The sequence below is a fragment of the Rhinoraja longicauda genome, chromosome 35 (assembly GCF_053455715.1).
Source record: "Rhinoraja longicauda isolate Sanriku21f chromosome 35, sRhiLon1.1, whole genome shotgun sequence".
NCBI classification, from domain to species: domain Eukaryota; kingdom Metazoa; phylum Chordata; class Chondrichthyes; order Rajiformes; family Arhynchobatidae; genus Rhinoraja; species Rhinoraja longicauda.
The window spans coordinates 12,637,344-12,655,862 of record NC_135987.1 but is presented as its reverse complement, the minus strand read 5'-3'; the positions used below and the strand labels follow the sequence as shown (position 1 = coordinate 12,655,862).

The window sequence follows — 18,519 nt, the reverse complement described above, 5'->3', positions numbered from 1 at the left end:
GATTAGAGGGTTATGGTCTGAGTGCAGGTCGATGAGACTAGGTCAGGGAGAGTGGTCGGCGTGGACTGGTAGGGCCGAACGGGCCTGTTTCCGTGCTGTAGTTGTTATATGGTTATATGGTTATATGGTTGGCTTGGTATCAGAAATCATATTTGGGTAGCTGTTCCAGCAAGCTAAAAAAACTTTCTAGTTTAGATATAGATATCTGTAATGTGACATGATTTTTTACTCTTGAAGTTTATAGGAGTGATATCTTTTCCCCTAGATGTATTTAAAGAAACTAATGGATTTGGTCACTTCAGAGAATCCCAAGATGCCCTATGAAATGAAAGAAATGGCTTTGGAGGCATTAGTTCAACTCTGGCGAATCCCAAGCTTTGCCACAGAATTGTACATCAACTTCGATTGTGATTTCTACTGTTGTAATCTTTTTGAAGATCTTACCAAACTTCTTTCTAAGGTACATTTTGGTACATTCACTCTGTTGAATTATTGATTCTGTTCATCTCTCATCTCATTGTAGTAGTATTTCTCAATTTAATTTATCGAGGAAAAAGATTGATTAAGAAATTCATAATCAGTACTATGATAATTGCCTGGATGATAGAAGTGAGGAGATGTAAACAAAACATGCTTTTGAAAATGTGTATCAGGCAAGCACTAGTGTATGCTAGGTTCAAGAAAAGGCCAACATAATAATGAGTTTGTTAAACTACGTTATATTTTGAAATAAAACATTAATTATGCAATTCAATTATAGAATATAAAATATAGAATTATAGAACTATAGGAAGTTAGATAAGAATTGGGGCAATTGTTCCCCTTTTCAGCATTACTCTGGGCCATGTCTACTTTGTGGGAGACAGCTTCAGCCCCACCAGAATATGTTTGTTATTTAACTTTGTGCTGCATTTTACAATTGTAAACTTTTATGGGTTATCGTACAAACTGGCTTGTTGAAACATTTATGGAAATGTGATTTATTTGGCAGATTTGTATTCACAGTTACACTGAACTACTTTGTCCCTTCTGTGTAGAATGCTTTTCCTGTATCTGGACAACTGTACACCACTCACTTGTTGTCACTCGAGGCCTTGTTAACAGTTATCGACAGCACGGAGGCTCACTGCCAAGCCCGAGTTCTCAATAATGCTCTCCAACAGGACAAGGATGGAAGTACACTGACAATGGAAACGAATCACAACAAAGAGAACTCTAATGGTGAGGACTACTTCCTTTATAGATTGTCTGCAGGTGGTTGAGGGCCACCTAAATGAGTGTGTTTTTTTTGATAAGCTTAATGAAAACTCTGTTGTGGAATAATAATGTTCACGCATCTAACCATCAATATTAGGTGGAGCTAATTACAACATAAGGAAACTATTGAAGATCAATTTCGGTCAAACTATAATTTCAATGTTTGTTCCTTACTTTGCAACTGCAGCTTGCTCCCTGCGTGTCCTATCAGATATTATCATATATTAATGTTGCAGTTGCACTGCTCAAGTTTTCTTGCAATTCCTTTCTTAAAACCATGCAATTATTGTGGCTATCTGGGGGTGACCCCTTATGATCAGTCAGAATAAATAATCTTTCAAAAGAAAATTGGGGCTATTTCTGAGGGAAAAGAGCCAGGGGATGGGACACTTTTGTTGGTTTAGAGTCACCGCAGCCACAATGGTTTCAGTATTAATTTATTATTGTCACACATACTGTGATAGAGTAAAAAAGTTTGTGAGCCATCCAGTCAAATCATACCATACATGAGTACGATCAAGCCGTACACAAGTTCAAGTAGTGCAAAGTGTAAATGATCAGAATCCAGAATATAGTGCTACGGCGTGATAGCATTATAGTTGCAGAGAAAGCACAGATAAAATAAGTGCAAGATTGTAATAGGTTGGGAGATGGGACTAAACCCTAGCTTATGGGAGGGTCGTTCAGTAGTCTGGTCATGGCAGGGAAGAATCTGTTTATGCATCTGACGGTATTCATAAGCCTCTGTATTTTCTGCCTGTTGGGAGAGGGGAAAAGATGGAATGACAGGGTGAAAATGGTCCTTGATTGTGTTGATGCTTTTCCTGAGACATTGGGATGTATTGATGGAGAGGGGTGGAGGTGGGGACGGTTAATCTGCTGGATGATCTCATGTTTTGCAAAATTATTTTCAATAAAGAAATAATTGTGTGTCTTTTCTGCTCGTATATCAGCTGCCCTGTCAAAAACACAAAAGATTAAAAATTACAGCTGTTTTTGGCATTGAATTTCATTGTCCTTGTTGTAAAGATTGTGTTACTTGACCATGTTTGCAATTGACTCAAGTTTGATCATAAATTACTTGAGAAGGGCTCAAGTTGCTTGAGAAGGGCTCAAGAGAATTGGCTGCACTGGAGAAAAAATAAGCCGATGCCACATTCTGCTTAAATAACTATGGAAATATTTTATTGGGGAGTGGGATCGTATCCCATATCAGTATTCTCATTTCAGTGATGGAAAGAAATGACCATCTTATTTTATGGTTGACTATTTAAAGAAGTCAATAAGTATTTTACTCGGAAGCACTGGCAGTGCTCCACATTAGAATGGCAGATAGTCTGCTTAACAGATCAGAGTCCACACGAACATTGTTCTGGTTGCAGGGTTTGTGTTGGGTTTTTGTCCTAATAAAACCATTCGAGGTTTGGGTCGAGTCTGGCTATGGCTGCCAAGTCTGAGAGAGGCTGGCATTTGTTGTGTGTAAGAAGGAATTGGAGGGAGAGGGCAGGCAATCTGAAAATGATGGGTTAGATTGGGGAAAATGTCTTGAGTACTTGGCTTGGTTTTGGATCACATTAGGTAATGCTAGATCTAATTTTTATATCAGACCACCCAACTAGAGTGACATCCTTTACGATCAAGTGAGCAGCAAATGAAGGAATGATTCTCATTTGCATGCCTTGAAAGTGAGTTAAAAAAAGCCACAGCATACTTAATGTCAAGACACAATTTAGTAAGATGTGCAATCTAAATAATATTGCAATTATCTGAAAGGTGTTTTATTATCTTTTCATGCACTAGTTAGAAAGATCACCTAATACTCTACTTAATTATCCCTGCAGGGAATATGTGATTTACCATTGTATTTTTGTAAGCCCTTGGTATTATCTATTATTTTGTACCTTGGACAGTTGAAGTAGTGTTCTTAAGATAGCATTTGGAATTTTTATTGGTGGTAAATGCCAATGTGTTAGTGAACACCTGCATGCCATCAAGTTATGTGTTTAAGGATTTCAGGGCAAGCCTTAAGTAAATAATAATGCAATTGCTGAACAAAAATATTTGCCGTAAATAAATGCACGGCTGTGAAATGCATCTCTCTATTCTTTGCTAGAACAAAGTACAGCTGAATCAGTTTGGTTGGTACAAAAATTACCAGGTTACATTTTGAGGATTTGAATTTCAATGAAGATGCGTGACAAATCACTCAATTCGAACATTTAAAATAGTTAATGATGCTGAATATTTGCACCTTTTGACATTTCATTGCTTCTGAAGGATTCTAAAGGAAGTTTATTTAGTGGACATTTCATCCATAAAAATTCCCACTTGAGGTGGGTGAGGTTATAATTTCATTATGTGCCATGGTTTTGAAACTTGCCGTGCGAGGAGAGGGATAACAGTTTGTGCCCCGATCCGGTTCATGGCAACAGCTGCAAAAGGTCTTTGGGGCCAGCTGCTTCTGGGACTTTGAAATGGTGCCAAAACCTGGCGAATCTTACATATGGACGGTGGACGGTGGACTGTTTCTAGGCATTCTACACTTAATTGGGGCTGTACTTATCCATGGCAATAATCTTACTGATCTGTATGCAAAAAAACGTATTTCACTATACCTCGGGACATGTGATAAACATAGAATAGGTGCAGGAGGAGGCCATTTGCCCCTTCGAGCCAGCGCCACCATACATTGTGATCATGGCTGATCATCCACAATCAGTAATCCGTGCCTGCCTTCTCCCATATCCCTTGATTCCGCTAGCTCAATCACCTCAAGTGGGAATTTTTCTGGATATAATAAAGAACCATTGAGCTGTAACTTTGCTGACTGAGCTCTGTTGGTAATTGCTTGGCTGCGATTCACGGCTCGGTTACTCTGGTACAGCAGAAGCTCGCTGGAGATCTGCTCTCACATCTTCCAACTTGTTAGATCATGTTAACAATATTTCTGAAAACACTATAAAATCTCTCACCTGTAAGAGCACATTTGTATAAGTGGAGATGTAACCAGTTTGAGGTATTGTGTGGTTTCAAGTGTTTGGGTTTGCAATTATTCAGGTAATATCCACAGGTGGGGCGTATCTGGTCCAGCCCATGTGTTGTGATGTGATCGCATGAGATTCTCCTCAATGTCTTTCCACTCGGCTCAAGACTCTAATCAGTCAAATGAGTTTTCCTTTCTGGAACTGACAATGCATATCGATGCAATACAGCAGTGAGTGAAAACAGTGCATCTCAGTGAAAACCGGCCCAATTAATTGAAAACAAAAATATATTTTCTACACAGCTGATGGAAATAATTGATTTTGCATCATGTGGTTTCTGTGAAATTTTGAGATGCTTTGTTGTTTGTGGCTGAAAGATAGTACCCATGTCCTTGAGTTAGATGTTTAATGATTTGGCTGCACTCCAGAGAGCTGAACACAGGAACACAGAGACTGACAATCCAATGTACTAAAAGAATGGTGTACTTCCAAAGGAGGTGGTAAACTAAGAGCAGTGGAGAGGATAGAGGAATATCTGTTGCTTGGTGTGGACTGGAGCTTTTGTAACAACTACTCTATAAATTAGCACGTAAAAACCGAAGGGGAAAAAAAGAAAAACAATTTGCAGTTAAACCTGTGGAGAGAAGGAATGAAATTTTAAATTCAATATTGAGTTCTCAAGGAATGTGCAGACAGAAGACAAAATGCAGTATTTTAATGTACAAACAAGGAACTGCAGATGTTGATTTACAAAAAAAGATTCAAGTGCTGGAGTAACCCAGCAGGTCAGGCAGTATCTCTGGAGAACCTCAATTGGTGATGTTTTGGGTAAGGACCCCTTTTCAGACTGATTATAATGGTGGGGGTGGGGGGAGGGGGGCAGGATAAAGTCTGGCAAGTGATAGGTGGTTACAGGCGAGGGAGGGTTTTAAGAGGCAGATGGTTGGACAAAAGCATGGCAGATGGTTGGATGAATAGACAAATAGTGCGAGGAATGGAAAGAAGAGTTGCAAATTGTGAAACCAGAGGTTGAAATGGAGGGGAGGGGAGAAATGGCCACGAGTCCAGGTGGGGTCCAAGGAAGAGATGAGGAAAAGAAAGGTGGGGTTGTTTGCAAGTCACCTAAAATTCAAGAATTCATTGTTTATGCCATTAAGATGTAAGCTACCCAAGTGGGGCTGTCCCTCCAGTATGGGGCTGTCCCACTAGTTTCAGTGTTGCTTCACTCTGGCAATGGAGGAGGCCCAGGACATAAAGGTCATCATGGGAATGGGAAGAGGAGTTAAAATAGTTACCAAGTGGGCGATTGAGTAAGCCGTCGCCTGGTCTACCCTCTCCCTCACCGATGTAAAGGAGGCCACATGAGGAACGGATGCTGTAGTTGAGGTTACAGAAGGTGCATGTGAACCTCGGTCTCGCCTGGAAGGATTGCTTGGGGTCCCTGGATGGATGCGAGGGAGTAGGTATCCCCCTCTCTTCTCCCAGCAGAATTAGGATAGGTTCTCCCTGGCCCTCAGCTTCCACCCTTATGCCTCCAGGTTCGGTGGCTTCTCGTTCAATATATATTGTTCATCTTCACAGGGCAACCCTGTTTCCAGTCACCTGACACTCGATTTTGCAATCCCACTCTCACCACAATCTCTCTACGTTTGTCAACTAAGCCCTCCAATCTACTCAGTAGAAGCTTCTAGAAGAGCACCTCATCTTTCACCATGGCATGTTGCAACCTTGGCATTTGGCAATTTTGGATAACCACCAATTATTCTCCATCTTGAAGTGGCTGGAGATTGTATATATTGCCCCCCCTCTTCTGTTTCTAATTGCTGTTTTTTTTAATGTAATGGATGTAATTTGGATGTGTACCATCTATGCTGCATCTGTCTCTACAAATTAAAATTTCTTGTTTTCTCAGCTATCAAATTCTGCTGATAAGAAACATTGATTCTGGTTCTGTTCTCACTATGGTCTTTGGCCTGCAATGAGCTTCTACCATTTTCTGCTTTTGTTTCAGACTGCCAGCATCTGCAGTTTTTGACTCCAGTTATCACATCAGTCTTTGCAGGACCTTACACTGCCCATTTATTACATAATAAATTTTAGATATCGCACAACAGTGAAAATCGTCTACATGTATTTGAGTGTGAAGCTCTTTTTGAACACTGAGGTTGTGAGTAAAATGTAATGGAAGTTTGCTGTCTTTTGTTTTTCTGCAGGCAGTGAAAGGGCAGGAGTTAGTGCTGTATCAGCTCCTTCAGACGTGGAACCATCACTACCTCATCCTCCTACCAGTGGTCACCTTATGGCTCAGAAAATGAAACTAGGTCGGCAACTTGAGGAAAATGAAACAGGTAAAGGTGCTGTAATGGCAACTTTCTGACTTTTTCCAATGACTTCTTTTACAATTGCCATTACTACACAGGGAGTAGGAATGATCTTGCGCAGATCCAACAGAACAGATCTTCCAGTCATTATTTCCAGTTTAATTGGTGACAGTGAAGCAACAATGCTAGCTTGCCAGATACTTGATTAGTAAGGGTATCAAGGGCGATGGGAAGCCGACAGGAGAATGGGGTTGAGAGGGAAGGATAGATCAGCATGATTGAATGGCGGAGTAGACTCGATGGGCCAAATGGCCTAATTCTGCTTCTATGACCTATGGAAAAAGTTCAACTTTGTATTTTTCACATGTAATTCATCATTTTTCATTTTCTGTATGTCAATGTTGCTGGCATTTATCGCCATTCTAAAATTCCCCTTAAATATCTTGTGAACTGCCATCTTGAACCATTTACATTCTGTGTATATTTTTAATTGTCAATGGTTTCTTTATTAGAAAGAAATAATTTTTAAGATTTGAATTTAGGAATAAAGCTGAAAGCCTTTTTTTGCAGATTGTTTTATTATTGTATGGCTTGAAAAGAGCTAGAAAGCCAGATGTTAAAATGGATTCTTTACCGTGTATGTAGACAAGCTTTCAATGTTAATAAATTCTGGTGCTTAATTATAGTAGAGAAAAAGACGCCTAAGAAGCCATCGCGATTCTCTTCTTTCCTACCAACTGCACAAGAATTGTTGAAGATAAAAGGCAAGAAGAAGGTAATGGAGAGCATTTGTTACAAACTTGAGAGTAAACATTTCAGACAGTGCCCTCCATAATGTTTGGGACGAAGACCCATCATTTATTTATTTGCCTCTGTACCTCACAATTTGGGATTTGTAATTTTAAAAAAATCACGTGGTTAAAGTGCACATTGTCAGATTTTATTAAAGGGTATTTTTATACATTTTGGTTTCACCATGTAGAAATTACAGCTGTTTATATACATAGTCCCCCCCATTTCAGGGCACCATAATATTTGGGACACAAGGCTTCACAGGCGTTTGTAATTGCTCAGGTGTGGAGTACAGAGGCAAATAAATAAATGATGGATCTTTGTCCCAAACATTATGGAGGGCACTGTATATTGGGTCAGAATAATATGCATGTTCCATTACAATTTACACATAAGCTTCTGAAATTGCTTCTCTTGGTCTACAACTGCTCTGCTTAAAAGATTTGTCACATTAACGCTGGATTAGTACTGACATCAGATTAATAGTTAATTAGACTTTGTAATTCTTGAATTCATTTGGGTAAATTTGTGTGGTGCGGATGAATTGTGCCAATCATTGTCTTGGTCTTTGTCCTACAACTTCAAACTCTCTTCCAAATATGTCTGCTATTTGGAGCGATTTTACTTTTTGCTCCATAATCAGACTTCTTTCATACTTTTTTCACAGTATCATAGGTAAGTTATGTAACTGGGCCAACGCATTCAGTTTTCCTTTGCATTTGCTTCCCTCAAATGAACCTTAGTTTGGAGCATAGTGAAGGAAACTCTTCAGTGTTTACAGCCTGTGCTTCTGTGAAATATATCCAATGGTAATAACATGGAGCATGCATAAAGTGCCTGTTAACTACCTTGGTGGTGGTAAAGACACAACTGAATAAGCACAGCATGAATAAATCCATTTTTATGGCTATCTCTCTCCATATTGCTGTGTATTGCATTGGCCATACACCTGAAATCTGTAAACTCCACATTCCTCTGATACTGGCTCCCTGCGCAATACTTTCCATTCGCCTACCAATTGCAGTTTTGCCTTGAGGCATCTGGTTGCTACTGTCCAGTCCCATTTCCACTATTCCTTAATCTGAAAGAACAGGTGTGAGATCTTATCATGTTTTTGTATCTTTTCTCTTCTCAAGCTTCTTATCACTGGAACGGAACAGTTTAACCAGAAATCAAAGAAAGGCATTCAGTTTCTTCAGGAAAAGGGCTTGCTTGCATCTCCCATGGATAATCGCGAGGTAGCTCAGTGGCTGCGGGAAAATCCACGCCTGGACAAGAAAATGATTGGCGAGTTTATCAGTGATCGGAAAAGTATTGAACTTCTGGACAGTTTTGTTGGGTATTGAAATGCATTTTCAAAACATCTTTAGAAAAATAATTTCAGTACATTATGTCATTGAAATTGGGGAAATGGATCAGGGGATCTTATCGAAACGTATAAGATTATTAAGGGGTTGGACACATTAGAGGCAGGAAACATGGTCCCAATGTTGGGGGAGTCCAGAACCAGGGGTCACAGTTTAAGAATAAGGGGTAGGCCATTTAGAACGGAGATGAGAAAAAACATTTCAGTCAGAGAGTTGTGAATCTGTGGAATTCTCTGCCTCAGAAGGCAGTGGAGGCCAATTCTCTGAATGCATTCAAGAGACAGCAAGATAGAGCTCTTAAGGATAGCGGAGTCAGGGGGTATGGGGAGAAGGCGGGAACGGGGTACTGATTGAGAATGATCAGCCATGATCACATTGAATGGCGGTGCTGGCTCGAAGGGCCGAATGGCCTACTCCTGCACCTATTGTCTATTGTCTATTGCATATCCCTAGAGAATGGGTCAAAAGTAAAAATAGTTATTTATTGGCTGTTACTTAGCATTATGAGTGCAATGATCAGTAGAGTGATCTGCTAGCATGATCCGCCAAAGCTGAGGTTTTAGGGGAGGAGCAAACTATTAATTGTATCAAATACTTATTTCCTTGCAAACATAATTAGTTACTGTTTAACAAAACCAGCTTTCAATTTTTCAGTGCATGGTATACAATTGCTGTTAACGTCATAACCCGGATGGAATCCATTTCTCCAATTTCAATGATAAATATATATTTTGCATTTATTTGGGTCAAATGATTTAGCTGGCTTCCCAGTAATCTTTTCCCAGAAACATATATTTTCCTTTGGTGCTCACTTAACAATCTGATCCAAGAGTTAAGGTGTCTTTGAGATTTTGTCTTTGAGATTTTTGTGCATAGCTGAACTCTTTTTGATCCATTGACATTAAACATTGGCCTCGAGTAATTGCTTCAAATTTATTCCAAAACTATACAATATATATAGCATAATTCCACATCAATGTTTGTTCAAGACTGAGAACTAATTTACCTGTGATTAGAAAAAGATTCTCATTTGGCCTTTAGTTTAAGAAGGAACTGCAGATGCTGGTTTAAACCGAAGATAGACACAAAAAGCTGGAGTAACTCAGCGGGACAGGCAGCATCTCCGGAGAGAAGGAATGGTGACGTTTCGGGTCGAGACCCTTCTTCTGACTGGTTAGGGATAAGGGAAATGAGAGATATGGACAATGATGTGGAGAGATAAAAAACAATGAATGAAAGATATGCAAAAAAAGTAACAATGTTAAAGGAAACAGGCCATTGTAAGCTGTTTGTAGGGTGAAAATGAGAAGGTAGTGCGAATTGGATGGGGGAAGGATAGAGAGAGAAGGAATGCCGTGGCTACCTGAAGTGAGAGAAACTAGTGGTATGAATATTGATTTCTCTCATTTCAGGTAGCCCCAGTTTACAATTATCCTTTAAAAAAAAAATGTTTTTCTATAGCAAAGCCAAACATTTCCGTTTGGTTATTTTCCATTGAAGTAAACCCACCACACAGCCAATTCTCTGTCTTGCATGTAATAATTGGCAGGTCCTTCTCCAATATCTGCATTAATAATTAAATGAAGAAGAAACAACTTTTCTGCTCTTTTAGATATTTTGTTTAGTTTATAAGTAGATTTCAGTTATTCTCATTTTGTTTATTAGAGAAAAATCTGGGTTTTATAACTGGTCTAAAATGACTACCATTGGAATTATGTTGGCTATTGCAGTGAAATTAACAGTCAGTGAAACTTTTTCAAATTGTAAAGAGGCTATGTTGATAATTTGTGCTCTTATTTTACAATTAGGACATTTACATTCCAAGGATTGAGAATCGATGAAGCACTGCGCTCATATCTAGAAGCTTTCAGACTTCCTGGTGAAGCCCCTGTAATTCACAGATTATTAGAAGTCTTCACAGATCATTGGCATGTATGTACTTTGAAAACAAAATAAAAATGTAATAAATTGTGGATATGGATAAAAATAATACGGAGGAATAATAATGTACGGCTACTGTTCGGCAACAACTAACAGCACTTTGGAGACCATTTGCATACTATTAGTCTCTGTTATTGGTGTATCTTGCAGAATGATTGCTGGCAGATTTCTGCTAAATTAATTATTAGTAGCAGCGATTGGAAATCCATGGTTACATTTTAATGCCATTTACAGAGTGGTAAAAGTTCCCGCTGTGGAAAGCTAGTCCCTGTGTTGCTAAGTGAGATGCTTTACCCCAAGATACACTCATGAACTTGTTCTCTTGATTTCATTGCAACTTTTGGTGGAGAATAGAGGGGTATTTTATCTGTAGTTTTCGTTTATTATTGTTACGTGTACCGAGGTACAGCGGAAAGGTTTTGTTGCGTGTGATCCAGTCAGCAGAGAGACCATACATGATATATTTTTACGCATTATATTCTTAGCTGAGAGAAATAATGCAAAAGATTTGGGGGGGAAACTGAAAAATATTTTGATGGCCTTTTAATTCAGAGGTGATAAACTCAATTTTCATTCTAATGAAAATAATTTTTAAAGAGCTTGCAGTATTTCACACAACATTTAATTTGAACTGATTTTGATTAATTTTAATATATGGATTTAGATTTATGACTGTTTTAATGTGTTTTCTCATTGTAAAATTTGTTTTTCCCTGTTTCTCCACCTGGTTGCAATAAAAAAAAATGTCATTGACACCATGGAAGGAGAAGAGGAAACATGTATATGGGTGTCTCTCAATGTTTATTCACCTGGTTATCTGCATGATGATGCTAATTGAAAATTATGCATTTGAACCAGTTTTTGCATTTACTGAGTGGTAAATCTCTGCATTTGTCTCTTACTCTACAGAAAATTAATGGATCACCATTTGTGAACAATGATGCCTGCTTTGCGCTTGCTTATGCTGTAATAATGCTCAATACGGATCAACACAATTACAACGTTCGTAAGCAAAATGTGCCAATGACACTGGAGGTAGGTACTTCAGGAGCTTTGGTGAATCAGTTTTGAAAATATTTACTCCTCACTATTACATTGCATTATTAATTGTTGAAATAATAATAGAATGTAAAGACACAAGACAAAGATGAAAGGGTTTACTGTTCAATCTCCTAGCACAACGCCGACATGAAACCTGCGTCATTAGCATTTATAATTGCCATAGTAATCATGTCATAACTTGCACCTCATATTATTTTTGAAACCATTCCTTCGTTTTCATTATTAGAATTTGATTTTGTGCATGACTGACTTTGGAATTGTACGCAATCAAGTGTAGAACATGTTCTATTACCACCTTAACCTGTGCCTGGTTGGTAGTGAAAGGGTGTTGGGTCGTCAGGTGACGCACCTTTACAAGGGCACCCAGCTTCTAACCTGCTTTTCAAACTATCACATTTATGTGGCTGGCACAGTTAAGGTTCTGATCACAATGGTGACCCTATTTGATATTGAGGGTGAGAGTTTTAGTAATGGTGCTGCGGCAAGATGTCACGGTTAGGTGGTCAACACTCCTATTGGAAAGGTTCAATGATGAGCACTTGCATGGCTTCAATGTCGCCACACTTTGACCGTGTCTGAAGTCTTCAGCATTATTACTTTTTGTTTTGATGAAAGACAAAATTGTGGTGGTAATTGTTAATACTGGTGCTTTGTTACTGAAAATATAATCTCGTTCTTGTACAGGATATATTATGATAAAATTGAGTTTTAATTGACTGCTAAATATTATTCCCTGCCTTGATTTTTATAGTTTATTTGTGAGGCTGTTGAGAAAATAGTACCATATCATGTCAGATTAAGGCCACCTACCTGATTCTATCCATTTTAAATGCTATTATTATTTTAACAATAGGGTCTTTAAATGTCCCCTAAGGGTTTGATGCCTAATTAAGATTTTAAGGACCACTTAACTAATTGGTATCTTGTTGCCGTTGCCATAATAGAAATCACTCACATTAATGACTTGGGTTTAAAGCAGTTAGGCATGCAATACTTCTCGACATTAATGATAAATTAATGCCTGTCTGTGGCAGGGTAATTTGAAAGCTGCCTTGAGATTTAATCTAATAACACTGCAATGTAGCTGGTTTAAAAGTAAAAAAAATTTGAAGTTGATCATATTTTGTAGTGTGGTTCTCAAAATTGATTTTCCTGATTTCAATGCCATAAATTAATCAGTGTTTCTGTATCTCTTATTATCAATTAGATGTATTTTCTCAACTGAATTTGGCTGGTAATGCCTTCAGTTTAAAAACTCATTCATATCATACCTTTCCCATGTAAAGGCCAATGTGATTTGGACCCAATCAATTACATTTGCCGTTGTTCTGTTGGCATAAGCATTGGGCAGTAAATTTGCACGGCTCACAGTTCCATAAACAGATTAAAGTAACGGTCAGTTCCATCTGTTTTACAAATGGGACATTTTAGGATATCGCTTCTGAACTTCATATTGACAGAAAGGGTTTGTCCTGATTGTGCAAGTTAATTAATTATACCATTAAATAAAATGTTCATTACTTTCTGAAGGAAGAAACTTTACATTTTACTGATGTGTCAAAGTCAACCTTTTAAAACTTGAAGTGAAACAAGCCTTTTGGCAAAAGTCAACAGTAATTATATGTTCACTGTAAAATAAACCTTTAAATCCCTTTAGATTCCATGGATCATACTGTGTTTCATCAGATAGTCTGCTTGACCTATTCGCTGAAATCAGTTTAATAAACTGAATGTTAAAATATGTACCAGCACTGTACTTATATCTCATGATAATTTTAGTAAGGATAGTGATTGATTATTTTCAATGCCAATGCAAATTTGTGATTTTAGACTTTCCATCCACCCTTTTGTTTTCTCTATTGATTAAAGGCACTGTTAATTATCATGCAATCATACCATAAATTCTTGATCATAATTTGCTTTATGGTCTTTTTCTTTGTAGCAATTCAAAAAGAATTTGAAAGGAGTTAATGGCTCCAAAGATTTTGACCAAGATATGTTAGAAGACATCTACAATGGAATAAAGTAAGTTTGTTTAACCAAATATTTTACCTAGTCAGCTTTATAGCTTCCTTAATATATTTAGTTTTAATAACAATCTATTGAATAAGCTACAGGCAGCGAGTAACTGCGCTTCATTTTATAAAACGATATTTGCAATTCAGGGTTTTGGAAATGATTGCGACAAAATGGAGTTAATCAAAATTTCAGGTTGAAACTCTCTGGTCTGGCAACCTTGAGACCAGACTGATGCCAGATCACAGAAGACCCAGACATCAGAAATGTCCTCTGATCATCTTTCTCTGAACAGGTGCTTCCTGGGTCACAGAAGGGTTCTGAGAGAACTATACACAACCCGATGTTTCCATAAGTCAGAAGTGTTGTTGGCTAAGACTGCAAATGTTGCACTGATAGGTTAATGATTAGTACAGATCTTAGTTGATTTTAGGTATTGGATATTTATTATTTAGAATTAGTTAATTAGTATAGATCTGTGCTACAGATTCAAGCCATGCTGGACCATTGGAATTGATGAGCCACAGAATCCCAGAAGAGAGAGTTTCAACCTGTAGTTTATTTTCATTGATCATATTTAATCAGAGATTGGTTCATGGTAATGTTCAAAAAATATATATTTAAAATATCACGCAATTATCACTTGCCACAGGAAACATGGGAATATCTATCAGATGGAAAATTATTAATGCCTTCTATTAAATACTGGCACAGAGTTAAAATTTGTAATGACAATATTTCCTCTTAAAAAATTTGCAGTGAACTTAAGGTCATAATTGATAGGAGCAAAATTAGGCCCATCAAGTCTACTCTGCCATTCGATCATGGCTGATCTATCTCTCCCTCCTAACCCCATTCTCCTGCCTTCTCCCCATAACCCCTGACAGCTGTACTAATCAAGAATCTGTCTATGCCTTAAAAATATCCATTGACTTGGTCTCCACAGCCTTCTGGGCAAAGAATTCCACAGATTCACCATCCTCTGACTAAAGAAATTCCTTCTCACCTCCTTCCTAAAGGAAGGTCTTTTAATTCTGAGGCTACGACCTCTAGTCCTCGACGTTCCCACTAGTGGAGACATCCTCTCCACATCCAGTCTATGCAATTAGAGCAAAAAAGATCTTAAGAGATGTTGTTTTAATGCACTGTATTAGTGGGTTAGCTGGTTCAAAGATTAAGCTTGAGCTGCCTGAGATCCAGAATGTTTCCTCATTTTTCTTGGTTGTTTCATCATGGGAAATTATGATGTTAATTATTGAAAGTTGGTTTTACATGGATTCAGTGTTAAAAAACATTCAATTTAAATCAAAAATGGTGATGAATGGAAAGTGTATCTGATTCATGGAATCATTTCATATTTCCATAAGTAACTAGAAAGAAAGAACAAAGCAGTTGTTAATCAAGGTCACATCTTCTGAGCAAACCAAAGGCTTTTACATTCAATTAATTACTTTCTATTTAGCTGCTCTTATTTTGGAGAGATGCATAATTTACTCGTCAGGATACTCATTTATGTGAATTTGGAAAACTGCAAATGTAACAGACGATGACATTGAAACAAGCTTTAACATTCAAAAATAAAAAGGCCAGCAATTCAAAAGCAGCTGTACGTGAACAGGTGACCAAGGTTATTGGCTTATTGCTACTGATTAGTTAATTTCTTGTTATTGAATGGGGTTCTCAGATTTTACCAGTACATCTGGTCCTTTTATCTCTGGAGATTGAAATCTGAAAGGCATGTTGGAGTGATCTTTCTAAGAAAAAGTTGATCCCTGTCAACAAATCTTGCGAGCAATTCTGAGGAATTGGTTTTCATCTTGTATGTAACTCGGTATCACAGCAGACGGTACACTTACCCGGCGAAATACTCGTATTTCTTGATCATATCTTTATTAATTAACTTGTTTGTTACTGTTGATCAAAATAGCAACTAATGGGAAATAAAAGACAAATGGGATTAAAGAGATGGTAAGGTTATAAAATCATACAATGTGGTAATGAGATTTTACATTTGCAATTATAGCTTTTTTTATTTTAGCAGAAACTAGATTTTATGATAAAATTTCATGTTGAAACATATTGGGGATTTCTTTTGAACTGCACAAATGTTAGCTATACCTAATTTACTGACAAAAGCTGACATAGTGGTACAGAAAATCAAAAATGCACTAGTCACCAGAATATTTTTTCCTCCTGTGCAATATTTAAAGAAAGCAATAAGTTTACCATTGTGGATAAAGTGTAGATTAGAAAAAGAGACTCAAACTAAATTTACAGAATCAAATGTAAATAGCTCCCTGTTGTTCTCTGTGCAATTGAAATATCTGAAAGAAAAACATTGTTATACCTTAGGAATGATGAGATTGTGATGCCTGAGGAACAAACGGGGTTTGTAAGAGAAAACTATATATGGAACGTACTTTTGAATCGTGGGAACTCGTCAGAAGGCATCTTCCTCCATGTGCCTCCAGGAAGCTTTGATCATGACCTATTCACCATGACGTGGGGTCCTACTATAGCTGCACTTTCCTATGTTTTTGACAAGAGTTTAGATGAAACAATAATACAGAAGGCAATATCTGGATTCAGGTAAAATATTACCAAATGCTAATCAATTATATATTTTAATGTTAACGTGTACAGGAAAGATCTCTGAAAGCAAGTTTTATGCTTGGCAGAAGGGTGTGTATAGAACATGTGTGCCAAGAGTGTAATCATATTGGAATTAATTCTGTGCAGAAGAGTGATGGCCTAGGTTTTTGTGTGTTCGATATTAAAATGAAGATTTTCAACAAAGTCAAGCATGTTGATTTATCTTTGACTTGAATCAACTTTATTGCTTTTTCTAATGCGGGTCGGATTCCTTTGGTGGCTATTCTTAACTTGAGTTGATTCCCCTTCTGTTGAGTGCTATTTAAAAGTCATAGTTGTAGTTAATCTTCAATAAATTAGAATGAAATTGGATGAGCTCTTGATTTTTGTCCTTAGCTGTTGCTTTTTCTTAAATTAGTACTTTGATAATTTCAGAAAGTAGAAAGCTGGTTAATTTGGGTATACTTATACCTGTGCTCATCGACATTGTTCACTGAAGTTGTAACAGATTTATTTGTCGAAACCTGTATTTCCTTGAAATTATACAAACCGTTTTAGGACCATCAACCAATAAATGTATGTTCAAATTATAACTCAATGATTTTTAACCTTTGATGTAGTTAGAGCAATATTGAGTTGTTATGTTAGTGATCATTTTTCCTTTCTCCTCCACAGGAAATGTGCCATGATTTCAGCTCATTATGGACTAAGTGATGTGTTTGACAATCTTATTATTTCCCTGTGCAAATTTACAACTCTTAGCAGTGAGGTTGGTGCTTTGTAATACTTAATTATTTCATAAGACTCCTGAGACTGTATCTTTGCTTTTTTTAAATAAAATCAGCTTGCTTTTTTTTGGGATAAAATCTGCAAAGAAGAATTTATTTGCAGAAATATAAGATGTAATTTTTATAATGTCATTCCATTCAAACCTTTTAATTCCTCATGTGATTAATAGCAGTTGTTTAAATTATTGTGACCATTATTCATGAGTATTTTCCGAACCACCTGAAGTATAATATCATGCCATGCATCTTGTAGACATAGGATTCTAAACAGTTCAGTGTTGTACGGAACATTCTGTGTTTGAAATGAAAACTGCCTTGTTTGGCATCAATGTGGGATGTCAGTTTTCCCTTGAAACAACAGAAGACTAGAAATCTCCAGCAGTACCCCAAATCATTTCTCTGAAGCCTTCTGTTGGGTGGTGGTCATGGGAAGTGCCTTCAGCATTGCCCTGAGGCCCACTTTCTGGTTGCAGTAGGCCCTGGGCTCATGCCACCAGGAACCTAGTTGAGCCAGGTCCTTTCTATAGAGTCCAAGCATTTATCCAACACGCGACCCAGGGCTTCCATAATGTTTCGTATAGATCTGTCACAATTTCTTTAGATTTAGAGATACAGCGCAGAAACAGGCCCTTCAGTCCGCGCCGCCCAGCGATCCCCGCACACTATCACTATTCTACACCCACTAGGGATAATTTTTACATTTGCCCAGCCAATTAACCTACATACCTGTATGTCTTTGGAGTGTGGGAGGAAACCGAAGATCTCGGAGAACGTACAAACTCCGTACAGACGGCGCCTGTAGTCAGGATCGAACCTGAGTCTCCGGCGCTGCATTCGCTGTAAGGCAGCAACTCTACCGCTGTGCCACCGTGCCGCCCTTCGAGCACTATAACATTGGGATCAATATAATGGGTACACACCGCTCTCATTGGCACTACCGGAATTTAAAGGGTCCCAGAGCTGTTGTAGGCATGGTGAACTGTAAGATCATTTAAATTACAATTCCTTCGCTAGCTGCCCTCCAAGATTTAATTCTTGTTAAAAACAAGTATATTGTATGAACTTGGGATATCCTTCAGTAGCAAGAAGATTTGGTCTGATCTATGGAAAATATTCACCCTGTCACAGGAAGGCGAGTTCAGCTCGCTTTGAGGGGGAAGAAACCTTGCCATTTATGTTTTAATTTTGACATGGCTCGAGTGTTACCTTTAGATTTTAACTTTGAAAGTAATAGCTCGTACTTTGGGGAACACATTACTTTCAAAGAAAAGGATCCGATTTCGGGAATGGGTTTAGGCAGATTTACACTGTTTCCTTTGCCCCTTTAATAGCACCAAGATGTATTTTATCCACGTGTTATACATAATATGCTCGTCGATTTATTATATCACAAGCTACA

General features: G+C 37.8%; 1 protein-coding gene across 7 annotated transcripts in view; it reads left to right on the top strand.

Moving 5' to 3' along the window:
• gbf1 (golgi brefeldin A resistant guanine nucleotide exchange factor 1) overlaps window positions 1-18,519 on the top strand; it is a 165,415-nt gene that overhangs the window by 117,656 nt on the left and 29,240 nt on the right. For all 7 annotated transcript variants that reach the window (XM_078428585.1, XM_078428581.1, XM_078428580.1 and 4 more), the window contains 10 exons: window positions 266-460; window positions 1,038-1,221; window positions 6,455-6,589; window positions 7,249-7,337; window positions 8,491-8,693; window positions 10,530-10,653; window positions 11,572-11,697; window positions 13,667-13,749; window positions 16,093-16,329; window positions 17,008-17,101. In XM_078428585.1, coding sequence (XP_078284711.1) covers window positions 266-460; window positions 1,038-1,221; window positions 6,455-6,589; window positions 7,249-7,337; window positions 8,491-8,693; window positions 10,530-10,653; window positions 11,572-11,697; window positions 13,667-13,749; window positions 16,093-16,329; window positions 17,008-17,101 — 1,470 coding nt within the window. The remainder of the gene's footprint in view (window positions 1-265; window positions 461-1,037; window positions 1,222-6,454; window positions 6,590-7,248; window positions 7,338-8,490; window positions 8,694-10,529; window positions 10,654-11,571; window positions 11,698-13,666; window positions 13,750-16,092; window positions 16,330-17,007; window positions 17,102-18,519) is intronic.